The 20,866-nt window shown below is 28.5% G+C and overlaps 1 protein-coding gene across 1 annotated transcript; it reads right to left on the bottom strand.

The window, feature by feature from the left end:
* Window positions 1-2,689: 2,689 nt before the first annotated feature.
* Window positions 2,690-15,488, bottom strand: LOC136087403 (uncharacterized). The gene is made up of 4 exons (XM_065810112.1): window positions 15,315-15,488; window positions 5,061-5,136; window positions 3,745-3,933; window positions 2,690-3,343 (listed from the first exon to the last, which is right to left on the bottom strand). Exons 1-4 carry the CDS (start codon window positions 15,444-15,446, stop codon window positions 3,168-3,170), a joined length of 573 nt encoding a protein of 190 aa, XP_065666184.1. The 5' UTR covers window positions 15,447-15,488; the 3' UTR covers window positions 2,690-3,167.
* Between the last annotated feature and the right edge of the window lie 5,378 nt (window positions 15,489-20,866).

Genomic DNA, 20,866 nt, shown 5'->3' with positions numbered 1-20,866 from the left:
AACAATGGAAAATGAAGATTTTCGACGAAGCATAAAAGAAATGATTGCGAGAAGTGGGACACATGCAGTTGTAATACTGCGAGGTGGATCCGTCAATTACAGAAAGATTCACACATAAACGAATACCAAGGTGAAATGAACATAAAATGGCAGTTCAACTTAGCAAGAAGTGTATAGCGGGAAGGCTTCTTTGAAAGAATGGTGGGTTTGGTAAAACGATCGTAACACAAAGCAACTGGAAGGCTTTGCCCAACTTTTGAACAACTTAAAGAGTTTTTAATTGATATTCAGAATACGTTTAATAACCGGCCATTAGGATGCATCAAAATGATATTCAACTTTCAGTTTTAACATCAAACATGGTTCTAAATGGTAAAGATATTACTATTCCTTTCGAAAATACAGAAGATGACGATAATCAAGAGTTTAACAACAATACGATAACACGAGCAGTGAATTTGCAATTTATTGTTTTTGCTAGAACAATATATGCACTGGAAAATAATAGCAAAATCTTGTTAATAAAAATTCAATAAAATAATAACTATACCGTAGCAAAATTTTTTAAAGTGTTACATTTGTTTTATTATGATCTGTGTTCAAAGTATTGAGTTGTATATCCAATTTTTAAAATTTTAACTTGACGTAACCTTAAATCTCTCACTGCATGAGCCCAACAATTCAGTAAAATGCATTGTCAATATTAAAAAACTTTGATTATAACTTCATAAGAATTTTAAAAATATGGCGGTTGCGTTTTTTATTTTTTTTTTATTTACAAATTACATTTACTTAGGGGTCGTCCACAAATTACGTCGCTCAAGTTTTGACCGTTTAGACCCCTCTTAACCCCTCACAACCCTTACCCCTCCCCCAACCCTTACCCCCATCGTTACAACATCGTAACACTTTAGTAATAATTTCCGTATGAGTCGTCACAAAACCACTAACCTCTTCCCTCCTTAAAACGTGGCGTATTTTATGGACGCTCTATATATAAAGGAACAATACTACAGTTTCCTTGTAAATATTTATGATAAAAGTTGTTTTTACCCCAGTCTAATCATTTATTTGCTAGGTTTAGACCAAGAAAATTGAATCAGGAAGGATATGTCAGTATTATTGATAAAATCAACTGTCCTAAATAATTTTTTTTAAGAAAGTATGATTTATTGCAGTTGCTGAACTTTTGGTTACTTTAAAAACGTTTATCTTGTAAGTAAATGTCAAAAACTAAGAAACTTATGTTCTTAATTAGAAAAATTAAGGCTATTTATTGTCTAAATATGTTCAGACATTAAACTCTAAAAATGTAAAATATCCATAGAAATTACACGCCCTTACACCAATACACCACAAAAAAGAAATAACAGCTAAAATAATTTTTGTGTGTGTGTGCTTTATTATAAAATACCTCATATATATTGTTAAATTGGTAATTACTATTAAATTTGAAGTTAAACGAAAAATTTTGGGGTTACATAAATCATACAACAGATATCCTGAAACTGTTTGGCAGCATTTTTGATGAGCTGGCTTAATAGCAAATGCCTATGTATGGCTTATTGTTTATGTGTGTATGGCTTATTGTCTATGCATGGCTATAATATTATTACTGGTTTATTAGCAATATGCCAATGTAGAGCAAACTTAAATATATCAAACTTAAATATGCAGCTTTTTTAGCTCTAAGTTCCCTTTTACTCACAGCTAAAATTGCCTTTCATCCCATTTTGGATGGTTGATTTTTTAAATATAATTTCTTATCTTCTTTGTTTACATTAAAATCTATTAATATTCGAAGTTAAGTTATAAAAATAAGAAATTCTTTGAATTTATTACTAAAGTTGATTTTCTAAATAAGAAAAATGATATTTTAGATTAAAAATAAAATTATCAAACTCTAAACAGCATCACGAAATGGTAGTAATCTATTCAATTATATAAATAACTTGTTGTCCCTATATGCCCCACTTAAGTCATTTTACTGAAATTAATACAATTTAAAACGTTCAATTCTAAATATTTTTTTAAAACCAGATTCTAAAAGAGGATAAAAAATACTGTCTGAAAAAAATAAACTTTTTATAAATAAAGCAAATTAGCAATAGTTTAAGATAAATCTTTTGTCGTTGTATCGCTTAAGAAAATACACAAATTTTGTTTTTCGCAAACTTACTGATGCATTTTGGTACATTTAATGCATTTTGGTATTTTTGGTATATTATTTATTTTGGTATATCTAAAATTATTTTTTTTTTACAATAATGAAGTACAATAATTTAAAATGTTTTATCGAATAAAAAATTTGGAAAAATAATAATTTTAGCTGAGATATAAGGCTTCTGGCATAACTGTGCCATTATGCCTCACTGTCCCGATATGCCTAGCTCTACCCTAAATTAAAATTAAATAAAAGTTAAGTATTAAAAGTTGATTTCAAAATATAAAAAGGAGTTTGAGTCAATAAAACATTTAAAATGAATAGCATTTAAATAAAGTTAACCGAGCTTATTTGTCGTCCGCACGCAAGGATAATTTTCTTTGACAAGAATACTCGTTTAAGCACGCAACTTAAAAAAAGAAATCGTATAGCTGTTTTGGGAGTTTATAAATCTTTGTAAATAGAAAAAATATTTTTATGCAAAAAGATGTATAAGATATTTATTCTCAAAAAATCAACAAGATGTAATTAAAATTTTATTAATATACTTAATATAATATAAATAATTAAAAAATTAACAAGATGTAAAATAAATATAACAAGATTTTCGATTTATTATAATATTATTTTATATTAATAGTAATTTTGTACTAAAAGATGATGTCTTGAGAGACATTTTTGATAAATCTGTGAGTGTTTAAAGTGTCAAAAATATGCTTGACAAGGTCTTAGGAGAAAGTTTAAATAAATATATATTACCAGTAAGTAAATCTGTTATTACACAAACAAATCTTTGACCACAAATGATCGCAGCATATCAAATAGAGTCTCACGCAGCTTATAATTGTTACCAGTAACTATTATCACCAACAATTGTTTTGGGATTGGTAAGGTGTAACGGTATTTAAATAAGAGCTCAAAAAAAAAGCTTTTTTTAGGAACTATGTGTACAAAACGATACTTCGTGTAAAACACTAAAGATATTTTTTCTAAAAGAGCTGTACTAAATGCTGCTTCGTTCAGTGTTCAAGGAGTATATCTGCTGACAAAAAAATAGTAATATACAAAACAACAAAGGAAAGTTTAGATAATATGTTAATTGCCAAAAACTATTTTCGTTGAAAGTTAGAAGTCTGTTGTTATGGATTGCCACTACAAACTTTATTACAGTTCCAATAACTAAAAAGAATATATTTTTTAAATAACCCAAAATAATATTTCTAACTGATATTATGTGACAATCTCACTTACACTTTTAATCCTACTTAGTTTATTAGAAATCTCTTTAATCACCATTATCTCTTTACTAATCTCTTTAATCATCATTATCTCTTTACTTATCTCTTTATCACCATTATCTCTTTAATCATTTTTCTTCATTGTCTTCTAATTTGTTTTCTTATCACTATTTATCTCTCATTATCTTTCTCTCTATTTATATTTAAAGGACTTTATCTCTTATTAAAATTAAAATCTGTATATATGTAGTTTTGAGTTTTAAACTCTTAGTTTATGCATTTGTAAGCTCTGTAGGGCCGTTCGTTTAAATGTGTCTGAATATATATGTAAATTTTACTTACAAATCAATCCAAAAATAGATGCTCTGAATAAACAAGATCGCATTTTCTTTTTTATGTGGATTTCTGGGTTGATTGAAGGCTCATCTCTAAGGCAAGTTAACAACAAAATTGCATAGAGGAGTAGAGAGAAAAAACATATTGATCTTTCGATCATACGTTCAGTTACAACTTTGCTTTGATTAGAAGATTCTAGGACGAAAAAAAAATATTTCATATTATAAATTATTAATTTTAATTTTCATATTACTAGCATAAAGTGAAATTTATCAATTTTGTAATTAACATGCAGTGTATCAAGAAAGTTAGGTGAGTAGTAGGAGTTTTAAGCAAGAAAGTTAAGCGAGTTCTAATAAGCGAGTTCTAATAAACAATTTCTAATAAGCGAGTTCTAATAAGCGAGTTCTAATAAGCGAGTTTAAATAAGGAATTATGAGGACTAAAGAGTAGATCTAAAACTTATTGGATAAAAAACACTCTAATTTTTGAGGTTTTTTTATTCCCAGGCTTCTAATAAGCGCAATTTTGAGTTTACAACTTAACTGGAATTTACTTAACAACAAAAATTCCTGGATACGCCTCTGGTTTTAATATTAAAAATTCCTAGTTACGCCTCTTTTCTCATATTAAATTAAAATAGTTTTTCACAAAACGGCTATTAAAGCATAAATTCGCGATACTCTGAAAATAAATATTAAATTAAAATTAAAGTTCAATACAAATTTGTATAATCCTAAAGACTAAATGGATTCACAAATCTGTTTATACAAAAAAAAAAAGAGTTTTGACATTTGAATTGAATAATTTTGCTGGTCCTTTAATGAGTTACCAATAATAGAATGAAATAGTGTTAATGCATTTAATCTTTTTTAGTTATAGAAAGTTTTTGAAATAATGATTTGTTGGATGATTATATAAAATAGATGATCTATTTTATAACACCCGTGTTTTTGTGTTATTTCATCACGGATTTATAACAATATCAGGGTGAAAATTGTTATAAAATAAACTTTACAGAATTTAAACAAAACAATGAATTTAAGTAAGACAAAATTAAGCAAAGTGTTTTCCAAATACAAATTTTTAGGTGTTTAAAAAGTCATATTTTTAACATTATGAGATGTTATCTTTTGATGAAAATATACAACATCTCAATATAAGATCCGTTTTCTAATGTTATCTTTTGGTAAAAATATACATCTCAATATAAGATCCGTTTTCTAAACGTTTTCTAAACGTTTTCTAAACGTACTTTTTAAACTTTTAGAGCTCGTGTGTAATATTTTTAATTTTAGCTCATGAATTAATACTTAACTGACCTTTTTTATTGCTTAGCGTAAAAGCCTTATTCATTGAAAGCTCTCCTGTTGTTGTTCCTACCATTCCAATGCAAAACTAAATAAAATACTTTACTTCCACACTTTTCACAAAAAAATAAAAAACGAAAAACAAAACAAAACAAAAAGCAACAACAAAAAACAAGAAATTAACACACTAAACTAACATTAATAAAAACAAATTTTCAATTCGTTATTCTATCTAACACTTACTTTTCTTTTTGCTTTACACCTGATTTATTTGCTTAAATTTTTTCCAAATTTCTATTTCTTTACCTTAATTTATCTTATTATTTAAATTATTTAACTCAAGTTTAAATTTATTTCAATTAATTAAATCAAGTTATCTTTTTAACTGTTTTTACACCTTCATATCCCATTGAGAAATTTTAATGTGGGCAATATATGTCCATATATGTATCACTCTTTTTTATGGGATCTTATCAGTGCGTTCCATGTGCATCTAAAATACTATCATTAAAACAACACTATATCAGAACAGACGCCACACTATTTTCGTACCTGTAATTTTTATGTAGTCCACATGTGGAAAACATATATATACCATATGCTAACAACTTTCTTTCATGGGATGGTGTTGTTGCTATCCATGTGTTGCTGTCATGGTTATACACTAAAGACTACACAAAATATAAACGAAAGCCGCACTATGTTTGTGCATAAAATATTTATGTGGGCTGTGTGTGGGAAGCTAATGTCAGCCATATAGTTACCTCTCCTCTTTAGATGATGGCATTAATGCAGTTCATATGTGGCTATAATGCTTAAAACGCTCAAAATCATACTAAAAAAGAACAATTGCTACACTATATTAGAAAGTTTTACCTGGGTAATAGTAAACTATTTAACATGGGTAATAATAAACTCATTATTAATATATAAACAAGTCTAATAACTTGTTCATATATTAATACTTATTCCTTTGGGTTATCCATAAAGTACGTACGCCTCCCTTCATTCTCGCCAAAAAAGTACGTACGTTTTTGAAATACCTTGAAATCCTTTTATAGTTTAAAAAAGTTTTAATTTAGAAAAAATTGTATAAACTAAGAAATATTTTAAAAATCTGAGCGTTTGTACTTTTATTATTTACTATTCACATCTTTCCAAAAACGGTCCCAACCTCAATTTTGAGGACCAAAAAAACGACCGATGGGGCATTGATCTGCAAGGTCTCAGGTATCACCAGATGCAAAAATTAAAATCAAGTCTCTATAGCCAAAGGAGAAAAACACATTTAAAGTTTTAGAGCACTTTGCGCTACTGATCGCACTTTAAGCCCCGTTGTAAATCTATTTTTTTATTTTTTTTCAATTTTGGGTTATGGAGTTTTTAAAAAAAATCAAAAACTTTTTACATATATGTGTTGGCTATAACCTGACAAAAAATTAGCTCTTTAACACTTGTGGTTTGTGTACAGGGACCTAAAGTACAGGGTATGGCACTAAAAGCCTCTTAAAAACGAGACAACGGATGCTTTACTTTTTTACTCTAACCTTATTATCGACTATGGAAGTTTCAAAATTTAATAGAATGAACCCTTAGTATGTGTCTTTTAGACACAAAAAAAATAGAAGCAAGATATCTTTTATCTGTGCAAAGATATAGCTCTTAAAGTAGGAATCTCGCCTTTGAAAAAATGGCCAATATATAGCAGCTTTTTGTGGGTTTTTTAAAGATTCAAAGTTACATCAAATAATTAATTTAGTAACAATATCATGTGACTAGTGGATATGGGATTCTATGGTTGTTAGACTTCACATTTGTGTGTACTTTGTCTGTAAAAAGAGCGCTTATTTTGTCCAAGTTTGTATAAAATATGGGGCAGAAAACACATAGTTAGAGACATTTTTTCTAATTGTTCTGAATTTAAAACACATAAAAACTTCTTTATATTTTAGTTGTTAAACCCACAGGTTTGCTTTGTTGTTTTTGTTTAAAATGATTGACCAAATATTGGAAATACACACAATAATAAAAACTTTTTTCCATATTGTAAAAATTACTTTAGAATTTTAAATTCAAAATTAATTGGTAATTTATAAAATATTTTCAAAATTAATGTTAGAATCAAGTTTTTTTTATATAAATTAAATATGTATAACTTTGTTGTGCTTTCTTTCTTGTATTGAAGTATCTCCTAAAATCTTTTATTGCTTTGATCAAGTTTTTCTACTATTTAAAAATATGAAAACAATTGTTTCTTATTTTCCGGGAAAAGCCGCAACATCGAAGTAATTACATTTAAGCAGTCAACAGTCTAAACAACTAAAAAGATATTTTACCAACAGAAGCTTGTACTGAAGTTATTTTTCAAAGATCAGTTACTTAACCACTGAAATGCCATATAATTGAAAAACTCAAGATTGTTGGCAATCTGTATGCTTCTCTTGTTTTTCAAAATGTGACAGACATATTTCTAATTTCATCAAGGAAAGACTACTAGGTATTTTTTCTGGAAATTCCATTGATTTTAAGGATAATAGAGTTCTGTTGGGCATATGCAGTTCTTGCAGAGCAGTGGTACAAAAGTATAGCAAAGGAGATAGAAACTTGCCTCTTCCAAAGCTATATGAATTTAACAAAAAGATCATTAGTCCACCGACAAGAGGATTTGGTTATTATAATTGTTTAATTTGCCGGGTTGGCCAACTAAAAGGACGTTCTAGAAAGCTCTCTTTTTCAACAGATCAAGATTTGAAAGAACCATCAAGTAGCTTTAATAAACTATGCTCAAACTGTCTCAGTGTAGTCAAAAGAGGAATAACACATGATTGTTCACAAGCCACCAAGTTTAAAAACTTAAAGAAAATGATAGCAACTGATTCCAGAACTGCTGAAAAAATTGCGTTCTCTGTAATAACTCAAAAGGTATCCTCTCTTCAGGGCACAATTAGGTTGAGCAGAGAAAGTGGTAAAGCTTTAACAATTACTCCAGGTCCCTCCAGAGCTCAGTACGTATCAAAAACTTCTTTAACTACTTTGGACATGGTTCAAGTTCAAATCAATACTGGTCTTTCAAATAAAAAGATGCAAGAACTGGCTGTAACATTAAAAAAGACTTCAAATTCAAAAATTGGTGAAACAAAATTTAGGGAAAATTTTAGAATGGCTGGTCAAAAGGTTGAAAGATTATTCAAAGTTTCCAAAATCTCAGTTACAAGGCCATCAACAAAAACTGATTATTTGGCGAAGGTTGTTCACTGCAAGAGTTTAGGGGATTTTCATAACTCAATTCTCAGAGTTAGAGCAATCAGTTCACCGCGTCTCATCAAACTAGGTATTAATAGTGGTGGATCTTTCCTCAAGTTCAGCTCAATAAAAAATTTATCAGAAGTATATATCTTATTTTGAAGTACTAAATAAAAAAATCTCAACAACAATTTGAAGAAAAATTAAAATAAACCCAAAACATTACCATAAAGTAATTTTTTTTTTAAGGAAATCATTTTTAAAGGAAATCAATCATCAGCCAAAGGTCTCTAGATCTTACTTGAATTATGCTCCAGTTATGCTGCGAAACATGATATAGTTTACAACAATATTAGGTCTTAAATAAAATTTTTTTAAATTTATAACCCCCTTATAAATAGCCCACATTTCACATTATCTGGCATGGTTCTCACATACACTAGTCGATATAAATAACTGGGTCATTTGATCTCAAACTATATGCAGAATGACAAAGATATTTTAAAACACGTGCGCTCTATGTATACTAAAGCTAATCTCATCCGTAGAAAGTTCAGCTCTACACAAATACAAACAAAGATCATGTTATCTAATGCCTTTTGCAGCCCAATCTATGGATGTCAGCAGTGGTATCTTTGGAGAAACGACTCATTCCATCGTCTATGGGTTGCATATAATAATCCACTTCGCTTGATATTAAACAAGCCTCCATGGAACAGTGCTAGTGAATTATTTGTGAAGCAAGGTACCCATTCACTTAATGTTATTATTCGCAAGCAAAAATACTCCTCACTGTTACTGCTGCAGAATAGTGAGAACCTCGTCATAAAAGCTTTTGTTAACTCAGACAGGTTCTTGCAGTCTCCACTGATGTTTAAATGGAGAGCTGAGTTATATTTAAAGCAGTTTAATTTCTTATCTTTATTTTTTTTTTATCATTATTTTTCCTTGGGTTTTATTTATATACAAGCGCGTTAGTCTTTGTTTTATTCTGATCCACTTTATTTTAACCATTGTATACTTATTATTTTACCCACTTTATTTTACCCATTGTATATCTATTATATTGAACCTTGAGCCTCTCAATAAATTTGATTGATTGATTTCATTTCTATATGAATGTGTTTTTTCAATGGGAGATTAAGGTTAAATGGGATTTTCTTTTGTTTGATATCTTGTTAAAACCCATTTCAGCAAAGATATATTATTTAAATTAAAAAATTTTTTTATTATTGTGTGTATTTCCAATATTTGGTCAATCATTTTAAACAAAAACAACAAAGCAAACCTGTGGGTTTAACAACTAAAATATAAAGAGGTTTTTATGTGTTTTAAATTCAGAACAATTAGAAAAAATGTCTCTAACTATGTGTTTTCTGCCACATATTTTATACAAACTTGGACAAAATAAGCGCTCTTTTTGCAGACAATGTACAAACAAATGTGAAGTCTAACAACCATAGAATCCCATATCCACTAGTCACATGATATTGTTACTAAATTAATTATTTGATGTAACTTTGAATCTTTAAAAAACCCACAAAAAGCTGCTATATATTGGCCATTTTTTCAAAGGCGAGATTCCTACTTTAAGAGCTATATCTTTGCACAGATAAAAGATATCTTGCTTCTATTTTTTTTGTGTCTAAAAGACACATACTAAGGGTTCATTCTATTAAATTTTGAAACTTCCATAGTCGATAATAAGGTTAGAGTAAAAAAGTAAAGCATCCGTTGTCTCGTTTTTAAGAGGCTTTTAGTGCCATACCCTGTACTTTAGGTCCCTGTACACAAACCACAAGTGTTAAAGAGCTAATTTTTTGTCAGGTTATAGCCAACACATATATGTAAAGAGTTTTTGATTTTTTTTAAAAACTCCATAACCCAAAATTGAAAAAAAATAAAAAAATGGATTTACAACGGGGCTTAAAGTGCGATCAGTAGCGCAAAGTGCTATAAAACTTTAAATGTGTTTTTCTCCTTTGGCTATAGAGACTAGATTTTAATTTTTGCATCTGGTGATACCTGAGACCTTGCAGATCAATGCCCCATCGGTCGTTTTTTAGGTCCTCAAAATTGAGGTTGGGACCGTTTTTGGATAGATGTGCATACTCTATTCCGCTCCCTTTTAACTCTCCCCCACCCCCCATACTTTATTGAAAGCTTTTTGCAGATCCCTTCTCCCCCCTATCCTTCTTAGATACTTTATACACTTGGTTTTAGCGGATTTTTAACGGATACCAATATTGAAGTCATATATGTCTCCAAAATTGGGATTTTATGTTTATAATAAAAATAAATATAGGTGTTACTCACTGATAGTTATTTATTTTTAATAAATTATTACTCAATGCTATTGGAATATACTACTTGTTACGCATATAAATTTAATTTAAGCCAGATTAAATGACGATTCATGAAAAAAACCACCAGATTTGAGCAAAAAATCACAAGTTTAAATATAAAAACCGGTATACTTCACAAATATTTATTTAAAAAAAGTTAATTTACATACACTTCCCTAAATTTATTTGGCCGAGAGGTTAATGCTAGGGATTCCACATGGAAGGCCCCTAAATCAAATTGCAGACAAGTCATAATTTACTTTTTATTATTTATATATTTTGTTTTAATGATGAATGTAATAAAAATTAACGTTAGTTGACGCTTTGAAGACACCCCTCTTTTTTTAGACACCCCTCTTAAGTAAGCCTGTAAAAAATGAGTCATTATATGAGTTATATTAAAAACAAAGCCTAAAACCTGTTTTTTTTGGGAATCAAAAAAAGGGACTGGCGAATTATGGACAATGATGAGACGGTATGTTATTGTTTTATTTTAAAAAAAGTTATTTATTCAAAAACATTTAGCTATTAACAAGTACTTGTTAGTTATGATAAATTAAAAAAGAAAACATTACTAAAGAGTTTTTTTTAATTAGTGCGTACTTTTATATTGAAACCTCCCCCCTCCTGCCTCTCCCTACGCTTTCGTACTCCAATCGAAGACTCTCCAACCCCCCTACGAGAATCCGTAATTTATGTACGGCTCCTTATACGAATACAGATGCATGACCACATATCATTTAAAAAACTTAAAGAGTAAAATATTAAACTTTTTGCATTTCTTTATAATTTTATTCACAATTACATGCTTAAATAAAAATCCAATTTCTTCTGTATTCGTTCTATAATACACCACTATAATTAGATTAATTGTGTAATAAAACGCTGATGGCCTCTTTAACGTCGTTTTCTAGCAAGTTTACAGAAAAAAATTTTAAGAGTATAAATAAATAGCAAAAAACATCGACCGCAATGGAAATTTAGTTACATCATCGGCCATTTTAGAGTCTTTTTTCACGCTCTTTTTTATGTTGTTTTCTTGCAGCAAACTCACTGTAATAAGATGTTTTTTTCTTCTTTAAATAAAATAATAGTATTTTAGCAAAAACTTATGTTGGATTCATCCAGTCGGCGTGACGTCACTCGTGTTAAAAGTATTGTGTTTAAAATTAACCATCTCGAATTGGGGGAAAACAAACTAAAAAATCAGTTGCGGTTTGTTGAGTTATTATTTTTTTTTTAAATCCTAAAAAGTTGTTGTGCAGTTGGTTTCACTATCAAAATAAAAAAAATATCAAAACTTAAGTCTTCCTAAAGGTTAAGTACTTAAAAGAAAGTGGTTGAATACGATAAATTGTGCTTTGGATAGTAGTACATGTAGCAAGCAATGGTTTCCAAAAACCTTGTAATGTTTATGTTTATTCGACACTCTTTATTACTGGTGGGTTACTTTTAATTTGCATCTTAATTTAGTACTGGTAAATAAATATCAAAATATCAGTACTTTTTATACCCTAAAATAACCAAAATTATATGTAGACAGCAATGTAAGGCATCATTTTATTTAAACAGAGATCTAAAAGTTTGTGAAAATAAAGTAAAATCACCTAAAAGACTTAGATTTTGCTGACATCTGTTCGCTGTTTCTTTTGATTAACTTTTAAAGTAACTGTAGGACATAAAGTTATTGTTAAATAACGTTTTCTTAACTTTTCGTGTAAGAAAGATTTGTTTGTTTTCTCCCAATTTAATATGCTTACTTTTAATTTCGCAAAATAGTCATGTGATACTTACTGGATGGATAACAACTTTTAAAAACATTCATTAAAAATCCGCATAAACAGACTAACAAAAATTATTAAAAACAAATTAAGTTGTAAAAGCATGGAATGTTTTCACGTATTTAAGTTAATATTATATCACAATACCATTAATAATAGAATGTAATTTGAAGAAATTGAAATCAACTAAAAAATCAATAAAATACAATTTTTACAAAAATGATTATAACGCTATACAATCAGATTTACAAAATATAAACTGGTATATGCTTGCCAAGCAAAATCGAGATGTTGAAGTATTCTGGCAAATTATTTGTAAATATTTAAACTCATCTATTTCCGCATTTGTTCCAGTACATTGCAATAGAAAAAATAACTTCCTGGAGACCAAGAGTACAAGAAAGAATTTCAGGTTCAGAGACCAAGAAAAAATTTAAGACCTAGAAAACCTCTAGCCATTCAAAAATGGCCTCTAAAAAACGCATTCTCTATAGAGAATACAAAAGAACTGCTAATACATCCATTCATATCAAATATAAGGTTTGTTCTCGTTTATACGATGCAGAAATAAATAAATATTGTATTTTCAGAGAGAAAGATTTAGTCAATAAAGCTAATATTGCCCAGTTTTATTCTTTTTCAAAAGCAAAAACCAAATACTGTAGTTCTGTTGCACCACTATTATGACCAGATGGTTTTCTTAGCACAGATGATTGTGAAAAATCATATCTTCTAAACAATTTTTTCAGTTTTGTTTTTGTTACAGATAATGGTACCTGTCTTAGATTTGCTAAAACACTCAAGGTCTTTGAATAATGTTTCCATACAGCTCTGTTGTTTCATCCCAACGCAATCTTCCATCAAATCCTCTAAATCACCTGATGGATACCCAGCAATACTTCTAAAATTAATTGCAAATGCAATTGCTATTCCTTTTTTCATACTGTTCGAACCGTCAATGTCAAAAAATGTCCTGCCTTTAATCTGGAAAACCGCTATAGTGTGCCTCATCTATAAGAAAGGAAACCGTCATTAACCACAAACTATAGACCTGTTTCTATGACGTGCGTTGTTTGTAAGGTTATGGAGTCAATAATTGCGCAATGCATTACAAACTACTTGCTAACCAATTACCGCTCATCAATTTGGATTTTTAAAGCGTAGATCCACCTGTACACAGATGTTGACAACCTTAAATGAGTAGACCACGACTGCTAATAACAAAAAGATAGTTGATATTGTATGTATAGACTTTAAGAAAGCCTTTTCTTAAAGTCTATACATACAGATTCTGTGACTCACTCTAAGTTACTCTTCAAACTTCATTGTTATGGTATCCAGTATTAATTGCTAAACTGGATTACCAATTTTTTAACAAATAGTTCTCAATGTATCGGCGTTGGTAACTCGTATTCTAAAAAAATTCTTGTTAAAAGCGGAATACCTCAAGATACTGTTTTGGGACCTATCTTACATTTAGTTTTTATATATGATGTAACTTTAGTATTGGAAATGATTGCAGCATTAAATTGATTGTCGATGACAGCAAGTTAAATCAAGCAAGCAATGATGGAAACAACATACACCTCATCAATACCTTAAAAAAATTTTCAGAATGGTCAAAAGTTTGGCAACTTAATATCGCAATTAAAAAATGCTTTCATAAACGCTTTGGAAATAGTTCATTACCATTAAATTCATACTTAATGAACATTGGTATACTTATTGAACCCATTAATTCAGTTCAAGATATCGGTATAGTTGTATCTTCGGGTATGAAATTTTCGAACAACTGTTCTTTCATTGTAAGCAAGGTACATTCTCCTACCTACTTACTTTTAAAACCCTTCATCAGTAACGACTTCAAGTTTCTGATCAAAGCCTATAAAGTTTATTAAGAGTAATTTTGATATTACCTGCATCACCTTTTTGTATTTCTTATTTTTAAATTAAAAGTTATTCTGGCTGTTTTTCCACACATGAAACTTACACGTAGGAATAAAGCGTGGCGTTAAAATTAAAATTTTTTTTTAAAATTAAATACATAGAAAAATAAAATTTGAAAAGTTAGAAGTTGTATTAGAATTGATTTCTTTTTAATTTAATGTGATGTTTTTATGAGCTTAGACAAACTCAAAACTGTTTTAACTTTATTTATTTTTGTGAGCACTGGATAAGTGATTTAATAATATTAGTTATTGTTATAAACACACACAAAACAAATTTTAAAATGTCTTTCCTTTCATATTTACGTCTATTTTCTAAAAAAACGCCTCCATTGCCTTCCTTGTTATAGAATTGAGTATAACTGACAGGTTTGGGTATATTTTCTAAAAAACACTCCCGAAGCCTTCCTTGTAAAAGAAGGGAGTATAACTGACAGGTTTGTATGGGGATAAAAAATAATTTTATATTACTACAAAAACGAAAATCATTGAAGTTATTTAAAAAATTTTCGATTTTATCAAAATGCATTTTTTGCGTTAATGCGGTAATTAATTTTTTGATGCGTGCCATATATGTGTTATGACGTAAAAACATGTTTGAAAACTAATGTGTTTTTAAACATGTTTTTACGTCATAACACACACACACACGTGTGTACAAGTGTGTGTGTACACACATTATTCAAGTGTGTGTGTACACACACACAGTTGAATAAATTCTAAGAATTGTATATTCATATATTTTGATTGATTTTTGAGAGTTATAAAAATATTTTAATGGTAATAACAGTTTTTAAATAAAATGTATCAATATAAAAATGCTTAAATATTATATATTAAAAAAAAATATACTTTTTGTTTTATTCTATAAGTATTGTTTAGAGATATTTTTGCTGTCTCTTCTTCCTAGTAATTTTATTTTGTAAGCTTCGCGTAAAAAAATAAACTCACATTAATCGGAGATATGTTCGGTTGAAAGAAATGCTGGCAACTGAAGTATGGCAGGACAGATATCAAAAAATCAGAAGCTGCTAACAAGCTTAATATAAAAAAAAGTATTTTTTTTTTAATTCTTTGACACATTCTTGATATTTTATTTTTGTTGAAACAAGTCTTTTATTTAGTACTACGTAAAGAGACTTAAACTTAAAGTGTGCTTTATTATGCCTAAATGATTTTTAAAAAGTACCAGTTACCTGCCAATTCTAGACTAACTTTTTTCAACACATCTTTGTTATTTTTATCGCAATGTGACGTTCTAAATGTGCCAAAATCATTTGTTGAGCATAGTGGATTTATCTTTTTATTTTTAAAATTTGCTTTTTATCTTACTGTGTATGCGTTCGTTATACTTTTGAAGTGGGGAGAATTTTATATGTTTTAATGGTCTGGAAACTATACAAAACAAGGGATCTAACGTCCTGAATTCTAAACTTTAAATACGCAGTTTCATTGCTGAATTCGTTTTTTTTTCTAAACACGCTTTTGTCACTGAAAACGGTTGAATATAACCTAGACATAACAACAACAACAATAACAACAAAAAGCAATATATTTACCAGAAATATAGTTGTTTTGCATAAGAATGTTATAAGTTATAAAAAATATATGTACAGTCTACATTCTGGATGGTTCACTCTCATATAGCTATGCTAAATCGAGGAGAGCGACCATGAACAAAACAAAACAAAAAACAATCCAAATAAAATAAATAATATACCCACAGAAGGTTGCTATTAGTCAACATTCATATTTATATCTTATATATCTACTATAGTGGTATATCTTTTATCATCAGTGATACAACTGTTGTTTTTATTTATCTTGGTGTAACAAGTAGTATTTTAATTTTGTTTTGAGGATTTTTTAATGTTGTTAAGAGGGATTGAATTTTAATTAATTTGAATTTGATTCCAGTCCATTAATGCAGAGTATTTAAAAGAATGTTTACCGTAGGACTTTGTATCATATGTTTGTGCACCTCTCAGTGCACCTCTACAAAAATTTATTGTAAGTTGACAGCTAATTGCACTGCGTAGAGTAAATCATTTATTAAATATAGGAGGTAGCTTTTTTGTTTAGGCAGCTGTGAATAAATAAACAATTTTCAATTTTGATTATATCATGCACTTTTAAAATTTGTAATTCGTTAAAAGAAGTGAATGCATGTGAATTTTTTGGTAGAAACTTAATAATCCTAAATGCTTTTTTCTGCATGATAAATAGGTGATTTAAAATACTTATGTTTTGACTCCGTAATAGAAGGCAATATGTGAAGTGAGAGTGAAATAAAGCATAATATATAGATTTTAAAGGTTTTTTGTTGTATAAAATGTCTTAGCTTTGACAGAATAGCAAGGAATTTATTCAACTTATTAGATATATCGTTATAATGGTAAGTCCTGGCTAAGTTTTCGTCTAGCATTATACCCAAGTAGTTTACAAATTTTTTGCACCAAATTTTTTACCCATTTAACTTTATCTTGAGCTGCGGGTCTAATTTTTTGTGACGACTTTTAAATAATGTTAAATCAGTTTTTTTGGAGTTAAGAGAAATTTTGTTGGTATTTACCCAGTTGCAGTAACATAAATTGCTAAAGGTATCTATGGTTTTTCCACGCTAAACTATCTTAGAATTTGATAAAATTTTGTCATTATGTTTGTTAACACATCATAATTTCATAAAAATTTATAAAAAGTTAAAGTTTTAGAAAGGACGTAGAAATAGTATAAAATTTTCAAAAGGACGAAATTTAATTAATCTATTTGCCATTATTTAATTTGATAGACAAAGTTGCATACCTGGATTCAAATTTTTGCAATGAAATGTTTCAGTAAAACGTGGTTTCTGAGTAAAATGACAATTTGTTTTGTAATTTGCAATAATGCAAATTACAAAAAATAATTATTAAATATACAAATAATAAAATAAGAATTCTTAAAAATATATAAGAAAAGTAGATAAAAATATTTTATTTTGATTGTCAATTTTTCTTGCTTTCTTATTAGTTGTCTCCGAAACTTTTATTATGACATGACTTGGTATGAAATGGAATGACTTGAAATGATACGAAATGACTTTAAATGACATGAAGTGACTTTAAATGACTTGAAATGACTTGAAATGACTTGAAATGACTTGAAATGACTTGAAATGACTAGAAATGACTTGAAATGACTTGAAATGACTTGAAATGACTTGAAATGACTTGAAATGACTTGAAATGACATGAAATGACTTAAAATGATATAACACGACATGACTTGACATGCAATGACTTGACATAACACGACTTGACATGAACTGATATGAATTGACATGACATGACATAACATAGCTAACATGGCATAACATGGCTAACATAACTTGACTTAACATGACTTGAAATGACATGATATGAGTTGATATGTTATGATATGACATAATATAGCGTGACTTTTTTAAATTTTTGTTAGAAAATTGTTATATTTTTAGTTTTGTAAACTGACAATTTAACAAAGTCAATGGACCTAAGGGATAAGTCACCATATGGCTTCTTCTTACTAAGGCTCTTTTATAAACTAAAATACGTTTAAATTAAACAAAAATAAACACAAGGTGTTGAGAATATCAAAAGTAGTTTTGTAATTAAATTTGCATCTTATATATAATAAAAAAATCTTTTAAATATATTTATTCTGTTTTTAAAACAAGAAATCTTTTCGAAAAAACTTAAAATTGCAAGAGTAACCAGGGGTAACCAGTAACCAAGGGTAATACCAGTTTTTAAATCTTTTTAGCTTGTTTTTTTTTTTGTTTTTTTTGTTGCCACAACTGGAAAACCAGTAAGTATGTCTCTCATACTATGACAGATTACTGATAGTTAAATCTATTTTAGCTTTGAATTTATTGCTTCTTTTTTAAGATTGTTTTGATTTAATTTTCTAACAAACAGATCAGCAAATATTGTTCCATATATTTGCTGATCTGTTTGTTAGAAAGTTGCATCTTATAATTTCTTCGTAAAATCTCATATATTTACTTTTTCATATACATTAAAAATCTTGAACAATTGTATTAGATCTCTTTTTTTTCTTTTTGTTTTAAGGGTTTTTATGTTTAAGATTTTTAATCTTTCTTCGTAAAAATTCTTTTTAAAGGCTAGCAGCAATCTTGTTACCTTGTGTTGTACTCTTTAGACTTCTACAATTTGAACTTTTATGTAAGGTGACCATACTGATGCTGCAAAGATTATTTCTGATCTGATCAACTTTAGATAAAGTATTCTGAGCGTTTTAAAGTCTATATAGCTAAAAATTTTTCTTATCATACCTGCTATGGCATTAGCTCTTGATTTGCACATATCTATATAAATTTTTCATTTTAAATTGTTTGAGAAATACATACCTAACTTTAACCGCTTTTTATACAGGGGTTAAAGTAGGGGGGAACGCAGGAGAACACCTTCCTCCTAAGCCGACAAATTGCAAAATCGTTCCGCTTCTCTTTATATTTTTTTGCAACCGCTCCATCATCACGTTTTTCAGCTGTTCTTTTTTAATTGGATTGTCTATAAATTTAGCAACTTCTAATTTATTTCATAATAAAAGAGGAAGATCATTTTTACTAGAGTTCGGACAGTTGTAATTGTTAAGAAAACAGTAAAAGAAACAATAATTATTGTTATTGTATTTTTTTTTAAAACAATAATAATACCTGTGATTTACAACTTTTGTAATACGGTGATACGATAACAATAAATATACAATATTGCAATTAATCTTCATATAACAATAACAATATTTGGAGAAAAAAAAAAGTATTGTAATGTCTCACAACAATAACAACAAATATTGTATTGGAATTCATCTTTATAATACAATAACAATTTATTGTTAATGCATTTAAAAAAATTATCGTAATGTCAAAACTTAGTCATGTGATCAGAAATAGAATCAATAATCATATATTATGAGTACTCTACTTCAATTTTTGAATATCTCTTATCCTAGTTGCAAACTTTATATAGCTCTAAAAAAGTGAGTTTTATTTGACCTGTTTTTCTCTTGCTGCTGGGGATAGATATGTATACATAATCAATTCCTATCATTTCATCCACTTAGTTATTTGCTTTTATAACAGACACCAAATGTTTACTCTAGTCTGATAGGTGATAAGTAATCTGAAAATGTAGAAAAAATTGTTGCGAAATAAAAGTTCACATGTTTAGACAATATAATATATAATTACCCAGGTCAATGGTTCCCTGATTCCATAATACTGTAATTTATTAGCGGTTATTTATAATATATTTATAAGCGGTTATTTATAATAATAAAAATAAACTATTTTCACGCGCTTTATGTATTTAATTAATTAGTTTAGACGTCATCATCCGGTGAAACATTTCAATACCAGTTTAGACAAAATCAAAAAAAAGTCAAAAGTTTCACTTCACATAGTAAATACTTATTTAATTACAAATATATAATAAATTATATATTTGTATGACTTTGAATGAGTATTATTAATGTTAATTCTAAATAAATTATTCTTCAAACATTTATATTATTGAACTCAAAATAAATTTAAAAAAATTAAATGTAAATGGTTGCTAAAAATGGGTGCCACGAGCGCCCCTGAATTATAACATTTGTTAAGCATACGTAGAATATATACTTCATAGGCTAAAAAAAAAAAAAAATTATATTTGTAAATGACTGCTAAAAACGATTTTCACGTACCGTCTAAATTTTCCCAAATAATAATAAATGCATGTGAAAATGAATCTAGATACTTTAAAATATAATAGCTATTGGACTTTGAAAGAGTAATACACCACAATATTTATTGTAACTGTTTTTCATCAAAACAATACAATAGTTATTGTAATTGTTTTACATCACAATACAAAAGCTTTAGGATTTTGATGTATTGTAAGAATAAAAACAATACAATAGTTGTTTTTCATCACAGCAATACAATAACAATAATTAATGTTTTAATTACATCTCTGGTATTACAATACAATATTGTTGTATTGTAATGTGTTATTGTATTTAATTTTTACAATTGCAATTACAACAGTCCGAACCCTAATTTTTACTTTAACTTAATTTTTTGTTGAATATAAGACTGCAAGAAAAAACTGTGATCTTTTTTGACTAAATTTAATGTTGCGTAATTATGGTAGCACGGCCGAATTAAGACATTTTCAAATCTGGGGCTGTTAATATAGGAGAGCCAATGCGGAGGTAATCTAAATATGCTGAGCGGGAACGAGTTTATATTTGGGAGCAGGAAGATAAAAGAACACTATGTAGCAATATTTTTAGAGCATTTTTTTAATCATTTTTTACCAACTTGTTAGGTATGGCTACACTTCTTTGCCATAGACACCGACATATATGTAAACCGGTCGTTAAATCGTGACATTTAAGAAAGCAACTTCTGAGCTGAAGATATGTATAATATTGGGACAGTGGAGCGTTTGTATCAGATCGATAGTGTGTTCACTCTAAAA

This window comes from Hydra vulgaris, chromosome 11 (genome assembly GCF_038396675.1).
Source record: "Hydra vulgaris chromosome 11, alternate assembly HydraT2T_AEP".
Classification (NCBI taxonomy): Eukaryota; Metazoa; Cnidaria; class Hydrozoa; order Anthoathecata; family Hydridae; genus Hydra; species Hydra vulgaris.
Note: the sequence above shows the minus strand (reverse complement) of the source record. Positions and strands in the feature narration are given on the sequence as shown.

Bases quoted from the DNA above. Each gene is read 5' to 3' on its own strand.
- LOC136087403 (XM_065810112.1), bottom strand. From the start codon at position 15,446: ATGTGTCAAAGAATTAAAAAAAAAATACTTTTTTTTATATTAAGCTTG. The intron at 3,934-5,060 runs GTCAGTTAAGTA...TTTTCGTCCTAG, and splicing joins TACGCTAAGCAATAAAAAAG to AATCTTCTAATCAAAGCAAA. The intron at 3,344-3,744 runs GTAAGTAAAATT...TATTCTTTTTAG, and splicing joins ATCTATTTTTGGATTGATTT to TTATTGGAACTGTAATAAAG.